The 17,063-nt window shown below is 36.6% G+C and overlaps 2 protein-coding genes across 8 annotated transcripts; one reads left to right on the top strand and one right to left on the bottom strand.

Moving 5' to 3' along the window:
- Window positions 1-2,969: 2,969 nt before the first annotated feature.
- Window positions 2,970-16,221, bottom strand: LOC127808867 (plastidial pyruvate kinase 4, chloroplastic). 7 transcript variants are annotated; one of them, XM_052347563.1, is made up of 6 exons: window positions 15,993-16,219; window positions 14,676-14,786; window positions 8,393-8,488; window positions 6,016-6,449; window positions 3,726-5,375; window positions 2,970-3,250 (listed from the first exon to the last, which is right to left on the bottom strand). In XM_052347563.1, the coding sequence occupies exons 3-6, from the start codon at window positions 8,450-8,452 to the stop codon at window positions 3,115-3,117; spliced, it is 2,280 nt and encodes a 759-aa protein (XP_052203523.1). In that variant the 5' UTR covers window positions 8,453-8,488; window positions 14,676-14,786; window positions 15,993-16,219; the 3' UTR covers window positions 2,970-3,114. The 7 variants fall into 7 exon arrangements, with proteins under 7 accessions (XP_052203523.1, XP_052203555.1, XP_052203539.1 ...); XM_052347595.1 differs by lacking the exon at window positions 14,676-14,786 and having other exon boundaries at window positions 3,726-5,372; window positions 15,993-16,220; XM_052347579.1 differs by lacking the exon at window positions 14,676-14,786 and having other exon boundaries at window positions 8,393-8,500.
- On the top strand, window positions 13,363-13,938 carry LOC127793938 (secreted RxLR effector protein 161-like). The gene is made up of 2 exons (XM_052324759.1): window positions 13,363-13,752; window positions 13,840-13,938. The coding sequence occupies exons 1-2, from the start codon at window positions 13,363-13,365 to the stop codon at window positions 13,936-13,938; spliced, it is 489 nt and encodes a 162-aa protein (XP_052180719.1).
- Window positions 16,222-17,063: the final 842 nt, after the last annotated feature.

Below are 17,063 nucleotides of genomic sequence, written 5' to 3'. Positions count from 1 at the left end.
TAAAAATCTCTCACATATATCTATCTCCAATATATTTTTAAATTGAAATATGTAAGAACCTTAAGATTCACCATCCTCTATTTGTTAAACCCAGCAAAGACGATGCTTAAATTAATATTTGGAATACACTCAACCTAGCAATTGATAGACTTGACTTGTTTATTCTATATTCTATCCACGCTTTTAAGCTTGCCACTGATTGGAATTCTTTGATTGGTGGGACTTTCTGTGTTCTGCCAAAGAATTTCACAATTTGTTGTTTATTTGTTATTGGATTCAATATGTTGTGATAATTATTTGCGTTGTCTATATATATATATATGCATATATGGTGTCCATTGATACTAATGCTTTATCCTGACACCATGTCAATATTGCTAGTGTCTTGTTCATATTAGGTTTCGTACCTGTCAAATTGAAATCACTGTTGATGAAGCTTAAGATGTGGTGATCAGAATGCATCTGTGGAAAAAGATTCCCAAATATATTTTCGCTTTCGCTTTACTCAGATGTGATCTTTTATTATATTCTATATGGGTGATTTACAAATGCCCAATTCAGATTTTATATGTGGTAGAAGGTATTCACGAGTGCAGCAAACCTAATAACATTATTTGGCATTGAAAAGCCTTGATATCGAGCAGCTCAAGGAAGATCCTTCTTCTATTGGTCTTTCTGAACTTAAAGAGACCACCAATGGCAAGATCTTTCTTCTTTCTTCTAGAATCCGGATGTTAGAAAATCCGAAATCTGGGCCTTTAAACTGGTGAAGGCCAGCGCATTTCTACTGAGAAGAGTTCGAGTAAACAAAGAGGGGTGGAGATTTACACTAAATGGAATGAGGAAAAAGGCATCCTTTAATAAGAAGTCGTGGAGAACTCTCTACTCTCATGTCAAGGTAATAAATAGTTGGCGAAGAAGTGCTAAAAAATGAAACATTTATAGTTGATCTTCTGGAAACAGGAGCGCCACGCCATCATTCGTATCAACCGTGCGCATGGAAGCCCCAAGTGTTTGGAGTGAGATAATCAGAAGGGTTAGAAGAAGTACTCAAAATGCTGGAAAAACCATGTCGAATTCTTATATATGGATATAGCAGGACGAGAGCTCCGAAAAGACAAGCTCAAAGCTGATCCGTGCTTGTGCTTGTTTCTACGTAGACGGGCCAAGAATTTCTCAGTAAGCTTGAGGTTGGCGATACCGTAACAATACATTATCTGACGCTGGAGGAAAGCGAGGAATGCTGAAGATTTGCAATAAGTTTGCCGTGTTTGGGATTCGTAGGAGTGTGTTCCACTTCCAGCAGGGCTGCTGCTTGTGTTGAGTCAGGAACAAAATTATTTGCTAAGGCAATCTCAAGCCCTCACTTCGAAGGATCTTATGGAGTTTGCTGCTCATGCTGAAATTGTTCCACACCAAGATATAATGTTCTCTTTACTGTTTCGAATCTTTTTTAAAAAAAAATTATAAGAAAAACTCAAAACAATAAAATTATTATGGCTGCCGAAACACTGAAAAAAAGAGATAATTTATTTATTTATTCGTATTTTATTTTTGTAATAGGAAAAAATATTATAAAATCTACCAACTTTAAAATGTGTATATTTTTTAATAATATATTAGTATTAAATAATTTTAATTTACTAAATAATTAAATTTATTAAATAAAATATTATTACAAAAATATTTTCAAAATTTCAAACAGAATTCATTTTTTAATTTTCTGTTTTGAGAAATAATTTTTCAAACAAACAAAACGCATTTTCTATTTTTTGAAAATAAACTATCAAAATAAAAAATTAAAAATAAATTTAAAATTAAAAATTAAAAATTAAAATTCAAAGATAACGGAGTTTGTTTTCAAAAACATAATTTTGAAAATAAAAAAAAAATTATAAAAAAAACTCAAAACAACAAAATATTTTGAGTGTTTTCAGCAAAAACATGTTAAGAAATTTAAAACATGAAAAACAAACACCCCCCCCCCCCCCGCGAGTCTCTTTTTCTTTTTCTACACTCACTGCCTACTCCACCATCTCCTCATCCTTTCCATTCTCAAGACGGCCAGCCATTGACGCTGCTATTGACGACCAAGGGCTTTGGTCATCACATCCACATCACCATCGCCATAGCTTGCATCGTCGTCGCCCACACTAGATCAACCTCGACCTTGAGAGAAAAACCCGCCACCACCATCACCCCCCCGTCTCCCCTGCCAACGTCGCTCGCACCCACTTGGTTGCCTCCACCTTGTCGGCCATAGAAACCCACCCCACCACTCACACTGCTGTCGGTCTTGCCACTGCCATCTTTCTCTCTTTATCCACCATATCTCTCTCTCTATCCACCTTGCTTGTCCAAAAATTGGGTTTGGCCAAAAAATTGAGCTAAAATCTATAAATATTCGACTATTAGATCTTGCTAATTTTTGAATATATTAATCAATGGGGATGAAGGTAATTGAGTGGCTACCTCTGATAGATGAAAATCACTGACCACGGTGGCCGATGGTGACTAACAATGTGTTTTTCAATTATGATCAAAAATTAAAAATTATATCTATAAAAATTCAACCGTTAAATTTGACTCATTTTGTATATATTAACTCTCTTGTCTTGACGTTTCTAACGATAGGATCTAATTATGGGAATCTCTAACCAGCGATGGACACCAACGACCGTTGGTGGCGACGATTGTTGCTAGTTTAGGAATAAAATATTATCAAATAATTTTTTAAAAATTTTAAAGTAAACAAATTTTTTAATTTTTCGTTTTGAGAAATAATTTTTTACAATAATAAAAAAAAAAACGCATTTTCAAAAATTTCAAAACAAACACTCAAAACACAAAAGTGAAAATAAATTCAAAACTCCAAATTAAAAATTGAAACACGAAAAAAATTCTATCTTACCTTCTAAGGTGAAATTTGTGATCAATAAGGACTATAAATTGAAAGAAGAAACAGGAAGTGTATAAAACCAAGCCATTAAATTCTCATGATGAGTCCTAGATAACATCAGAGGGCGAAAGAAGTTCTGGGAGGAGGGGCGCTCTATATACATGGAACTCTAGACAGCTGATGAAATGTTTAAAGCAGCCAGAGAATGAAATGAACTAGAAGAGTTGACTGGATACTGTAAAAGGCTTTAATTCTGCCTTCACCTTTGTAGATTTGCTGTGGAGAATGGTATCCAGTGTCGATACAGCTTCAAGGATATGCGTCCCTTTGTTTAACATAATGCAACTTGCCCTGCAAAAACAAAAAGGATATCCTCAGTTATCCTTATTGACCCATTAAAGCACCATATTTCTTCAAAGCAAGCAGAGATCAATGAAAATTTTGTAACTCAAGGGCATCCGGTTTCCTTGTTTAGATAGGGGGAGACAAATAAGGAAAGGTCTTAACATTACAAGAAGAAAGAAATTGCAGCTTTTGCTTTGATTGGTCTTTAGCTTATAACATCTAATTTTATTTTCAAGGAAACAAAGTACAATCAGATTATTACAATCTGAATTTTATGTTTTAAGTTTCATTTAGAGAGAAAACATGTTATATATAAGGAGCCAGGTTAAATGGCAGCTTTTTCTTTGATTGGTACAAAATATTAGACATCTCACGTTCCAAATATTGTTCTCTTTTCTTTCCACTCCTTCGCAACTAAACTGTCTTGAAAACAAATGGTGCATTAGAAAAATGAGTGAGAAAGCATCAATTAATTTCTTACCTCCTTCCATTTGCCACATCAGTAATCTCAGCTCTTGTAGGCACGCCAGACTTGACAAGTGACTCCAGCACCTGAGTTGCCCAGATAACTGGTAAGTGGGCAGCACTACAAATAGATAGAATCTCTTCTTGTATGTCAGCCAATCTTTCCCACCCACACTCCACCGCAAGATCTCCTCTAGCGATCATAACCCCTAGAGGATTTGGCAACTTCATGGCCTCTAGTAGCAGTAACGGCAACTTCTCAAACCCACTTTTAGTCTCAATTTTTAAAATGACTCCCAAGTTCTGAAGCTTTCGTTTTTCAAGCTCTTGGCGAAGCACAATGATGTCATGAACATCTCGGACAAAAGATATGCCCACAATATCAGCATGAGAAGCAACAAAATCAAGATCCATAAGATCCTTCGAAGTGAGGCCTTCAAACCGAATATTGCTCTCCGGGATGTTAATGGACTTTTCTGAGCCAAGTTTACTACCTCTACGACCTGCATGAGTGATTGAAACAACAATTTCTGAAATACTAGTTCCCTGGATTGTACCCCATATCTTTCCATCATCAAAAGCAATCGGCTGTCCAGGTTCCACTGAATCAAAAAGATATCCAGAAGAACATGTTATTCTATGAACACCATCTGAGGGTCCAACTGATTCAACTTGATCATTTGATGCATCTCGTGATATGATTAGCATGTCTCCAACTCTCAGTCTTACAAACTGCTCAACAGCAGGGACATCTGAGACCAGGCCAACATTTGACTTCCCTTTTTTTCCTATGACAAATAATTTTGTTCCTGACTGAACATATGCAGTCCTGGAACACTCTGCCATGAAACCAACACCAGCAAATACAGGAAACTTCTGGCAAATCTTTAGTATCCTTCGCTTTCCTCTAGCATCAGAGAATTTTACAGTATCACCAACCTCGAGCTTACTGAGAAATTTGTGCCCGTCTACATAGACAACACCATTGACAGATAAATTAGTGGGTGGGGGGCCTGCTCCTTTGGGAGACAGCCAAACTTGGGCTGGGGAGATCACTTCCCCACTGGCATTCTTCTTAGGAGATATTTTCATCACACACGGACCTGCTTTCAGCTTACTAGTTCGGAGCTTTGGCCCAGCTAAATCCATGAGAATCCGACATGGTTTTTCCAGCATTTGAGAACTTCTTCTAACCCTTCTGATTATCTCACTCCAAACACTTGGGCTTCCATGTGCACAGTTGATACGAATGATAGTGGTTCCTGTTTTAAGAAGATCAGCTATACGTGTTTCACTTTTTAGCACTTCTTCGCCAACTGTTACCATGATATGAGCAGTTCCCTTGTCTTTAAGTGCGCCCAATAATGACTCCTTATTAATGGATGCCTTTTTCCTCATCACATTTAGGGTAAATCCCCCCCTTTTGGGTTTATTCAAACTCTTCTCAGTAGAAATCCACTCGTCCTCATCATCTTCGTGATTTGAAGGTCCAGATTTCAGATTTTCTAACATCTGGATTCCAGCAGAAAGACTTGCAAGGACATAACCATTGATGGTCTCTAAATTCAGAAGACCAATAGAAGAAAGATCTTCCTTGAGCTGCTCGATATCCAGGTTTTTCAATGCCAAATAATGAATTAAGTTTGATGCGCTCACTGAATATCTTCTGCCAAAAACAAACAATCGATTGGGCACTTGCAAACCCCATTTACAAAAACAAAAGAACACATTTGAAGAAAGAAAAGTGAATATATTTCCAAATCTTTTTCTACAAATGCAGTCTGATCTCTTCACCAAAATTTTGAACTTCACTGACATAGTTATTTCAATTTGATGAAGTACAAAATCTAATACAATTAAGGCTGCCAGCCTTACAAAGTCTCCAAATGTTGACATGGTATCAGCATAAAACATTAGATCAATGGACACCATACATATACAGATCATGAAATAATAATCAGAACAAATTGAAATCATGAATATTTCGGAAAGAATTCAATAACTAATATGGAACAGCAAATTGTGTTATTCTGTGGCAGAACAAAGAAAGTTTCACCAATCAAAAAGTTTCAATCAGTGACAAGCATAAAGCATGTATAGAAGATAGAGAATAAGTAAATCTATCAATTCCTATATTGCGTAGATTCCAAATATTACTTTAAGCATTAGCATTGGTGGGTTTAACAAATAGAAGATGGTGAATGTTAAAAGGACACATATTCTAGTTCAAAAATACATTGGAGATACATGAATACTTATGTGAGGTTTCCATATCTATTAAATTATCACAAACATAACAGCTATACCTGTGGCACAGATTAAGACGTGAAGCATTCCATTGTTCCATTGCCAATACATGTAACTGAACAGCCTTTAACTTATCAAGAAGGTTTCCTTGGCTCCCCATGATTGCAGCTTTCTGAGAGAGGCCTGATCCTGACTGTGATTGGATAGGAACAACTTCATACCCATGATCTTTAAACCAACCATCATGTTCTGAAGTTGAATGCACAGGATTGTCAGTACAAGCAGGTGAAATGCCTGCTTCAGCTTCATCGTCCTCATTTGCTATAGCAAAAACAGTAGTTCTGGGAGTTGGGTAACTTCTCTGTCTCGCTAAGAGTTGAGCAATGTGATCCCTGAAAGCTGGCTTTTCCCAATGAACTCTACATTGCAGATTAGTGAATTTTCTCCCAAAACCGCTGGATGCAAAATCCAAGAGATTAGCTGTTTGGAAGGCCTGAGAGAAAGAAAACAGGATACACCCAAATTCAGCAAACCCATCAACTGAATTCAGTTTCAGATATTGCAAAGTTCAATATTGAAGAAACATAATTGCACAGTTAACAAAGCAATTGACAGGTTGTCAACGCATAACAACAGTACTAGATAAGAGCAGATGCTAATAGGATCCACTAAATTGCAAAAACAAAGAGATTTTCAAATATAATCATCACTATTATTACATTCACTCCTTAACAGTTTTGCATTCTTCTTGTGACAAGAGATATTTTGAAGCTGTGTCAAGAATCACGCGACCCTTACAGTCACTCTCTATGATGGTACTAGTGAAAAACTCTTGATCTTCCTTGGAAAGCAATATGGCGATCCAGTGCTCTCCCTAGCGTTATCTTCTTTGTTTGGACAGCTGCCCTTGATAACACTCTCTCCATGATGCTATTTGTGCAAAGGAAGTCCTGATCTTCCTTGGAAAGCCAATATGGAGATACAGTTCTCTCCCTCTTGTTATCTTCTTTGTTTGGACAGCTGTCCTTAATTCAATTCTTATAGCAGACAACTTGAGCAAGTCATGTTTTATGTGCGAAGCCTTTTCTATATGATTTAGGTTACGGAAAATGCAAGCCTAAGTGATAGAATTTTTATGTTATTGGAGGTGGAGTTGCGCATGGGTCAACCATTGTACAATTTGGACATCCTTTTTTTGTTATATTAATTATTTAAAGTTTTATTCAAATGTGAAAATTTTGATAGGCGTATTTTTTCCTTGGTCCTGACCAATTGCTGGAAAATAATCAGATATCCTATTCTTTTTTAAAACTTTTCAGGAGTAATATTTTTTTATATTTTGAACAATATTATTTTCATTTTCAAATATCTTTATTTATTATGTTGATACTCTTTTTTATGAAGAGAATGCAATCAAAAGAACAAATAGATAATGAAATAGTAAAGAATGATTCCATTTGAACAATGAATGTCTTTCACAGCCAACTAGAATAATTAGTAACCTCTTAATTTTGAAATGGAAGTCCCAAAAAAGGCATACTTCTATATCAAAAAGCATATTCGTAAAAGTATTTGGAAAAGGAAAGGATAATGGGCACTTCGAGTTTCATTCTTGCAAATATACTCCCCCATGGTGGGAAAAGCAATAAGAGTTTTTTGGGCAGAGGGTCTTGTATTTAATGTTTGAAGAGATATATAAATTGGTGTCCCTAGTTCATGAGGCTCTTCACTTTGTGAGGGTTGTACTTGAAGGGATACATACATATATATATATATATATATGTATTATTGTTGAAGATGAGCTCTCCTTCTTTGTTGTCCCCCTTTGAGCAGTTGCAGCAGTTCATAGATGATTTTTTCATTCCTAGACTTTAATAGTGTGAACTTTTGGTACCCTATAATTCTTTGAAAAGGACTGGTCCCCTTTATGGTATTTTTTGTTTTATACAGGCTTTTTATAATAATAAAAACTAAAAAGAAAATATATACACAAAATAGCTCACATATTTTTAACTTGCAATATGCTTGCTAAATTCTCTCTGTGCTGGAGTACAACAATATTGGAGATCTAAAACAAAGAAAATGGGCATCTTAGGAAGAAAAGCAAAAAGGGAAAATAAACTGGGCCAAGAGCCATAATTAAAGCAAATTGAGTTCTTCAACAAAAGCAGAGTTGAATCTTTAATTGTGGAAGGGCATCTATATCCTACACGTTCAGTGAGTGGCTTTCCTTTATAACAAAACCTACATTAATTTATCAGCAATACTGCTACAACCTGACCCCCCCACGGGGGGGCCCTCCCAAACCAGCAGATCCCGGAGTTACACCATGGTAACTACTTCAGGAAAAACTAAGTTGCATGGAAAATAAGCTGGTCAGTGGACATACATAAAAACCATGCATGCATTATGCTTTAAGAGTTAAGGGCTAATTACATTACTGCAAAGTGTTGCTTGATTAGTAACCAGACAAATTGAAGAAACAACCAACAGCATCTTTGCACCAGTAGCCACCAGCAAATATCATCTAGCCTGCAAAATAAACTATCAGAGCATTAACTAATCTGGAAATTATGAACAGAAATTGATTCATGACATAATATCTTTACCTCAAGAAACCCATTATTAAGTATTAAAGTGTCAAAATGGAAAATGAAATACACATAGTTCAACATCAACATGGCCTTTCAAATGCCTGATATATGCTCTAGCGTTCCTAAGGAGGTGAAGCAAAAATTTGATGTGTGAAGATGAGATAAACACTCGCTCAGTAATTCATGAATGCTAGCTACATACTATGATCTATAAAATTAGTCTTACAATGGACCTGGTTGTATTCTCAATCACAAGCAAAATGGCCTGTCCTCTATGGCACCCTCTGAATTGCTAGCTGGTAATAACAGGACTACCCTTCTGAGCAATGTAAATTAAACCTAAAATTGAAGCTTAAAACTTATATTGTCCAGAACTCCTGTGTTGTGGGTGAAGCATCAAAATGCTGCCGTCTTGATTGGAGGGCAATTTCAGCAACCTCAGCAGTCCACATGGACGGCTGATGGAAGGCCAAATTGCAACCATCAAGGGCCTCTTCACTGCTGTCCGGCGCCTCTTGATTGTCCTTGCTCTGCTCGACGCCCTTTTGCTTGTCCTTATTGCCTTTTTGTTAATCGTGCTCTACGATTAACGGACGGCCATCGATGCTGCCTTTATCAGATCCTATCTCAGCTGTTCAACTCTCATATAAATGGAACAGTGCCTCGGGATGGTAAATCAGACAAAAGAAATCGCAAAAAGAAAAGAGGGAAGAAGGGATATCGATCGGTTGTGGGTTTTGGAGTAAGCTTTGTCTTTGATTTGTATAGATTCATTTCTCGTTGTAATCTCTGGTTCTTAGGTTAGCTTCTAATCTTTATTTAATGATTGTAAGGCTATTTTGTTAGAAAGACTATTGATGTACAGTCTGTTTGTTCGGATCTTTGTAACCCTACTCGATATAGTGCAGTGAGCTCTTTCTTACTGAGCTCAACGTGGATGTAGCCCTTTGGGTGAACCATGGTAAATTTTTGGTGTCCTCTTCCTATTTTCTGTTCGTTTTCGTTCTGATTAGCTTACTGTTTTTGATTGCGTAAGTGTGTTGTTATTTTCTTGTTCTACCGAAGTATTTGGATTCTGAAATAGCCATTCATTCTGTTCTTTGTTGAGTCTTCCACTCGATCCAACAGTGGTATCAGAGCTCGGTTTCATAAATCGTGCTCTAGGGTTTGAGTCAGAATCTAGGTCATTTGATTTCTGCGTTTGGGTGTTCTTTGTTTTTTGCTTTGTAAAGCAAACCGAGGCTCTAGGGTTTCTTCGATTCTCGATTAGTGGGTGTGTGCTGAGAGAGTCTCAACCTAGAGGTCTAGGTTACCTTCGTGCAAAGCGAAGATGTCGTCCACCTAATTTGAAATCGGAATATTTGACGAAAAAGGACACTTCAGTAGTTGGAAAAAGAATATGAGAGTCCTTCTCTCTTATCACAAAGTGTTGATAGCACTGGAACCAGATGATCGAAAATGGTTTATCGACCAGATTGCTTGAACTGAGGAGATCAGAGAGGAGGCTTACAACCTCATATTTCTTCATCTCGATGACAGCGTTATAAGGAAGGTAGATGGTATGTCTAACCCTATTGATCTTTGGAATAAACTTGATTCTCTATTTTCTGTTATGACTGCTCCAAATCTTGTATATTTAAAAGGCATGTTGTTTAACTTCAAAATGGATACTTCTAAATCAATGGATGAAAATGTAGATGAATTTACTAGATTAACTCTATTGTTAAGAGGTACTGACCAAGCACTGGGAGACACTAGTAAGGCAATGATTTTATTAAATTCTTTGCCTGATGAATATGATGTTGTTAAACATGCATTACGTTATACTGGAATAGTTCCTAGCTTAGATCTTGTAATCTCAGGTATTAAAGCAAGAGAACTTGAACTAAATACAATAAAGAAATCTGGTAACAATCTGTTTGTGAAAGCTAAAACTGATAAAAAAGAATTACATGGGAAATAGTGATCAATCTAGTGGAACAGGGTTTAAAGGAAAGAAAAAGGATAAGAAGGGAAAACAGAAACAAACAAAATGGAAGTGCTACCACTGTGGAAAAGAGGGACATATTAAAAAGTATTGTTATGATTTTATTAGAAAACAGAAACATGGGGGTAACACAAATGTAAATATAGGTAGTTCAAACTGTCTAGCTGAAGTTCTTACTGTCTCTAGCTCATCTATTGAAAATGAGTGGGTAATGGATTCCGGTTGTTCTTTTCATATGTGCCCTAATAGAGAATGGTTTCAAAACTTTAATCAAAAGGAAATTGGTACAGTTTATATAGGAAATAATCAATCATGTAGTGTACAGGGAATTGGTGATATACCTTTAAAACTGCATGATAACAAAGTGAGAATCCTAACTGATGTGAGGTATGTACCAGGCTTAAAGAGAAACTTAATATCTCTAGGCACACTTGATGAGTTAGGTTTTTTATATAAAGCAGAGAATGGTTTCATGCATGTTCTTAAAGGTGATAATCTAATCAAGTCTAGCACTAAGAAATATGGTTTGTACATTTTAAATGGCTGCTATCATCCTTTTGTTAATATGCATTCTGCTTGCATTATAAAATCTGATGAGATAGATATATGGCACTTGAGACTTGGTCACATGAGCCTGAAAGGTCTGCAGGCACTGAAAAACCAAGGCTACCTTGGACTAGTGTTTGCCGAATCCTTGGATTTCTGTGAGCCATGTATCCTGGGCAAGCAACATAGGTTGAGTTTCCATCAAGGGACTCACCTGGCAAAGGTATTCCTAGAATACCTGCATGCTGATTTGTGAGGACCTTCCTAGGTTCCCTCCTATGGTGGTAACAGGTATTTCCTTTCCATTGTAGATGATTACACTAGAAAAGTTTAGGTATTCCTACTAAAAACCAAGGATCAGACATTAGAAAAATTTAAAACATGGAAGATTTTAGTAGAAAACCAAACTGATAAGAAGATTAAGGTGTTAAGAACAGACAATGGATTGGAATTTTGTAATAGAGAATTTAATGCATATTGTAATTCACAAGGCATACTTAGGCATAAGACTGTTAGAAATACACCCCAACAAAATGGGGTGGCTAAAAGAATGAATAGGACCTTATTTGAATAAGTTAGGTGCATTATTTTTACCTTAGGAATGCCTAAATCTTTTTGGGGTGAGGCCCTTTCAACAGCATCTTATTTAATCAACAGAAGCCCTTCAACAATCCTAAAATTCAAATGCCCTGAAGAAATGTGGACTGGTAAGAAAGTAAATTTTGAATACCTAAGAGTTTTTGATTGTGAGGCATATGCTCATCAATCTGAAGGAAAGTTAGAACCCAGATCCAAAAAATGTGTGTTTGTAGGCTACCAAGAAGGTACTAAGGGATATAGGTTGTGGGATAGGCATTCAGGTGGAGTTAGGATAATCATTAGTAGAGATGTCATATTCAATGAATCTAAATTCCCTTGTAAGACAACAAACATAGAAGAATCCAATGATAAGAGAAAACTAGATGATCATACTATTCTAGAGGATACTCAAATTCAGGTGGAGCAACCAGTTGTGGGAAATAACACGTCTGGTGCTCCAGCCTCATTTGGACCAGATTTGGGGAATGTTCCTTCCTCCACTAACCATACCTCTGATCAAAATTCTGATCAAGAGGAACAAACAGAAAACCCTGAGATTGAGGAGGAACAAACCAATGTTCCCCAACAGGATCTTAGTGACTATCAACTAGCCAGGGATAGGAGCAGGAGGGCAGTGAGACCACCCTCCAGATATGTATATTCAGATTTAGTTTACTGTGCCTTAGTTGCTGGGTATGAATTGAGGGATAGTGAGCTTTCTACTTTTGAGGAGGCTGTCAACTCTCAAGACAGTGTTAAATGACAGCAAGTCATGGATGAAGAAATGGCATCTCTTGCTGCAAATAGAACTTGAGAACTTGTTCCCAGACCAAAGGATCAAAAATTAATCCAATGTAAGTGGCTGTACAAATTAAAAGAGGGTATGTCACCCTCTGAACTAATTAAATACAAGGCACGATTAGTTGCAAAGGGTTTTACCCAAAGAGAGGGAATAAATTATAATGAAATATTTTCCCCAGTTGTCAAGTTTAAAACTATCCGTTTAATGCTAGCTGTTACGGTTCATTTTGACTTAGAACTTGAACAACTACATGTTAAGACAGCCTTCCTGCATGGTGACTTGGAAGAACAAATATATATGGTACAGCCGGTTGGGTATACTGAATCAATTAAACCTAAGCATGTCTGTTTATTAAAGAAATCATTGTATGGCCTAAAATAGTCACCTAGACAATGGTATAAGAAATTTGACCAATTTGTCTCTGAAATTGGCTTTGTTAGGAGTCAGTATGATAATTGCTTCTATTTTACCCTTTTCGATATCCCTATTTATTTGCTGCTATATGTAGATGATATTCTGTTAATTAGCAAATCCAAGTCCAAAATCAGTGAATTAAAATCTATGTTAAATATGAAATTTGACATGAAAGACTTAGGGCATGCTAAGAAAATCCTAGGAATGAAAATAGAAAGAAATAGAAGCAATTTCAGTTTAAAAATACAGCAACATGATTACTTGTTAAAGGCTGTGCAAAGATTTGGCATGAATAATTGTAAAACTGTATCGATCCCTTTAGCTGGTCACTTCTTGCTTTCAAAAGCTCAGTGTCCCACTTCAAATTCTGAAATCATTAAGATGGAAAATGTACCTTATGCAAATGCCATAGGAACCATTATGTATTCTATGATTAGTACTAGGCCTGACCTTACTTATTCAATTTTCCTTACTAAGTAGATACATGTCAAACCCTGGGAAACCTCATTGGGATGCCTTGAAATACTTGTTTAGATATATAAATGGTTCTGTTGACATTGGTTTGTGTTATAAAAGAAGATATGATAATCTTTATCTTGTGGGGTATGTAGATTCAGATTTTGCAGGTGATAAAGACTCCAGGAAATCCACTACAACTTACTTTTTCACATTGGGAGGTAATTGCATCAGTTGGAAGTCACAATTGCAGCCTCTAGTTGCATTGTCTTCCACTGAGACAGAATACATGGCAATCACTGATGCCTTTAAAGAAGCCATATGGCTTCAAGGCCTCCTGAGGGAAATCAATTTGCTTCAAAGCAAAGTGGTGGTGTTCTCAGACAGTCAAAGTGCTATCCACCTCTGTAAAAATCCGGTATATCATGAGAGGTCTAAGCACATTGAGGTAAAGTTTTACTTTGTTTGAGAATTGGTAACAAATGGAATTGTGATGATTAAAAAGGTATCTACCGAGGAAAATCCAACTGATGTGGGAACCAAGATTTTGACCGCAGCCAAGTTCAAGCTTTGCTTGAGTTTGCTGCACAATGATGTTGGTTAATCCTTCAACTGACTAGAGCGATGATGGTAAGAAATTGAAGCATGCTGCACTATTTTTCCGAGTATTGGGTTCACTCTCCTCTTGATGCTTCAAGGAGGAGATTGTTGTGGGTGAAGCATCAAAATGTTGCCGTCTTGATTGGAGGGATTCGGCAACCTCAACAGTCCACGTGGACGGCTGATGGAACGCCAAATTGCAACCATCAAGGGCCTCTTCACTGCTGTCTGGCGCCTCTTGATTGTCCTTGCTTTGCCCGACACCCTTTTGCTTGTCCTTATTGCCTTTCTGTTAATCGTGCTCTACAATTAACAGATAGCCATTGATGCTGCCTTTATCATATCCTATCTCAGCTGTTCAACTCTCATATAAATGGAACAATGCCTCGGGATAGTAAATCAGACAAAAGAAATTGCAGAAAGAAAAGAGGGAAGAAGGGATATCGATTGGCTGTGGGTTTTGGAGTAAGCTCTATCTTTGATTTGTATAGATTTGTTTCTTGCTGTAATCTCTGGTTCTTAGGTTTGCTTCTAATCTTTATTTGATGATTGTGACACTATTTTATTAGAAGGACCATTGATGTACAGTCTGTTTGTTCGGATCTTTGTAACCCTACTTGATATAGTACAGTGAGCTCTTTCTTACTCAGCTCAACGTGGACGTAGCCCTTTGGGTGAACCACGATAAATTTTTAGTGTCCTCTTCCTATTTTTTGTTCGTTTTCGTTCTGATTAGCTTACTGTTTTTGATTGCGTAAGTGTGTTGTTATTTTCTTGTTCTACCAAAGTATTTGGATTCTGAAATAGCCATTCATTCTGTTCTTTGTTGAGTCTTCCGCTCGGTCCAACATCCTGAAAGCATAGACCAATCACGTCCAATTATTTAATGAGAAAGCTTAACCCAAAATCAAAATTTGAGCTATGATCACCAGCCCTAAGAAGTTGAACAAGTTGATTTACAGTAAAAGCAGACAAGTTGTCATGCACACACCCATTCCAAGAATATTGCCACCAAAATTTCATGCAGTCAGACTACATCAGGACAAGTCCACAGACCAACTCAAAGACATCTAGTAGCAAATAAGAAACTGATCCCAGATTCATCATTTAAAACAACAATGCGCCTGCAGGTGCTAGGTGGCTACATGAATTGCAGGATGGCTCATTTAACATCTACAATACTGACATAAGAATGTCTTTCAACTCCTACCATAGTACAAATCGTAAGTCTTGTTGACAACTAGACACATTTTATTATTTTAAAGCTGAAAATAGCATGTGGGTCGTATGCCTAGCGCAGATGTGCAGAAATTCGTTGTTCATAATCTCATGGGCTTAGCTCCTTTGGCCATTGATAAAATGTTGAAACCCATATGCAACTAATTCTTTCTGAATCACATTCATTGGAGTTAGATTACAGTAGTGAAAGCATCACAATCTACTGAAAAAAGCAGGTCTGTTTTCTACCATTAGAAGAATGAAAAGTTCCTATTTTTGTTTAAATTGTAAAAATAAAATATCTTAAAAATAAATGAAGAAAGAAAAAGAAAGGAGAAGTTCAGTTTTTGGAAGAACTGATCCCTGTTTGCATTGAGGAAAATGTCCAGAAAACCACCAACAAGGAACCCTTTCTGTAAAAAAGATTTCGAGAAACTTTGATTAAAGAAGGGTTTTCTTTCATCTAGACAGCAACAGAGAACCTTTCTGCTTTCAGATTATTCTAAAGAATAAAATTCTTAATCTAAAGGTTTTTGATCAGCCCTACATAATCAATCTTGAAAAATCTTTACGAAGCCTTTCGCTTTTTTTTGTTTCCTTGGTCGGGCAACACTTACTAGGAAACAATAAATTGATAGTAAAGCCGGATCCCTCCATTCATTCATAAAATCAAAATTGACTCGCTAATTCTGCACCAATCACGAAAAGCTCATTTCGACCAATCCGCAAACAATAAGGAACAGACTGAATTCAAACAAAACAAAAGCTAGAAAACTGAAAAGAGAAAAGGAAATTAAGAAAAGATTAAAGAAGTCCAATCGTAGAAACCACAAAGCATACCTCGTAAGTCGTAACCAGTAACGCTCAACACTGAGAGACAAGAGAGGTTGCGAAGACCAAAACCGAAATCGGGAGAATGAAAGAGTTGATAGAAAATACACCTCCAGCAGAGAGCTAGGGCTTGTGGAATCGAAGAAACACCACACGCTTGATCCAAAATTGGAGAGACTCAGATTGCGATTGATGTTTAAAGAGAGTTCGTATGAATGCATTATGTGGAAAAGAGGAAAAGGGGGGGTGTGGAGGGCGCGTGCCCGATTGACAATCGGAAGAATCTTGAGAATCTCGGCTCTTTTACCATAAACACCCTACTCTCCTCACTAAATTACGGATGCGCCCTCCGCCAAACTCCTCCCTATATTATTATTTTAAAATAATATTAAAATAGCACTCTAAACTAATTTAATTATCAAAATAAGATGGTTTAAGGTGTTATTTAATTTTTGAAAAATTCCTATTACCGGGCATTGTTCTAACTACCATTTCTGTGAAGTGAATAAGAGATTGAGCACATATTTAAGTTTACATGATCTGTTAATTTAATGTGTTCTAAATTACAAATTTGAAAAAAGATTCAAAGAACAAGGTAAATAAATTCCTCCAGAGATTTTATATTTTGTATAAACAAAAGGCTTAATTTGATAATTTTATATTTTGTTTTTTCGGTGAAGTTGAGAACTAAAAGTTTCCAGGAAATAAAAGCCGAAGATGTTTCTAATGTAATTATCCTTATTCTTTTCTTCAAACATGAAGTCCAAACATACCACTAAAATTATCTTTCCCAGCATGGTTGGTTCTCCAATACAGATGCAAATATAAATTGAATAAACCCATCTTAGTTTTATATATTTATTTATGCCAAGGCAGAAAGCACAACTAGAGCGATGAAACCAAACCAGCTGCCAAAACCAAAACACAGCCTTTAAATCAGAGGCAACTAATAATGCATTCATACGAACTCAGTTGATGGATTGACAACTAGGGCATTGCAGAGAAATGATAGTCACCAGAATAATAAAATCTCACTGGTATCATCAACCTATCATCGGTCCAGAAATATAACGTATCACG

This window comes from Diospyros lotus, chromosome 1, assembly GCF_014633365.1.
Source record: "Diospyros lotus cultivar Yz01 chromosome 1, ASM1463336v1, whole genome shotgun sequence".
NCBI classification, from domain to species: Eukaryota; Viridiplantae; Streptophyta; class Magnoliopsida; order Ericales; family Ebenaceae; genus Diospyros; species Diospyros lotus.
Note: the sequence above shows the minus strand (reverse complement) of the source record. Positions and strands in the feature narration are given on the sequence as shown.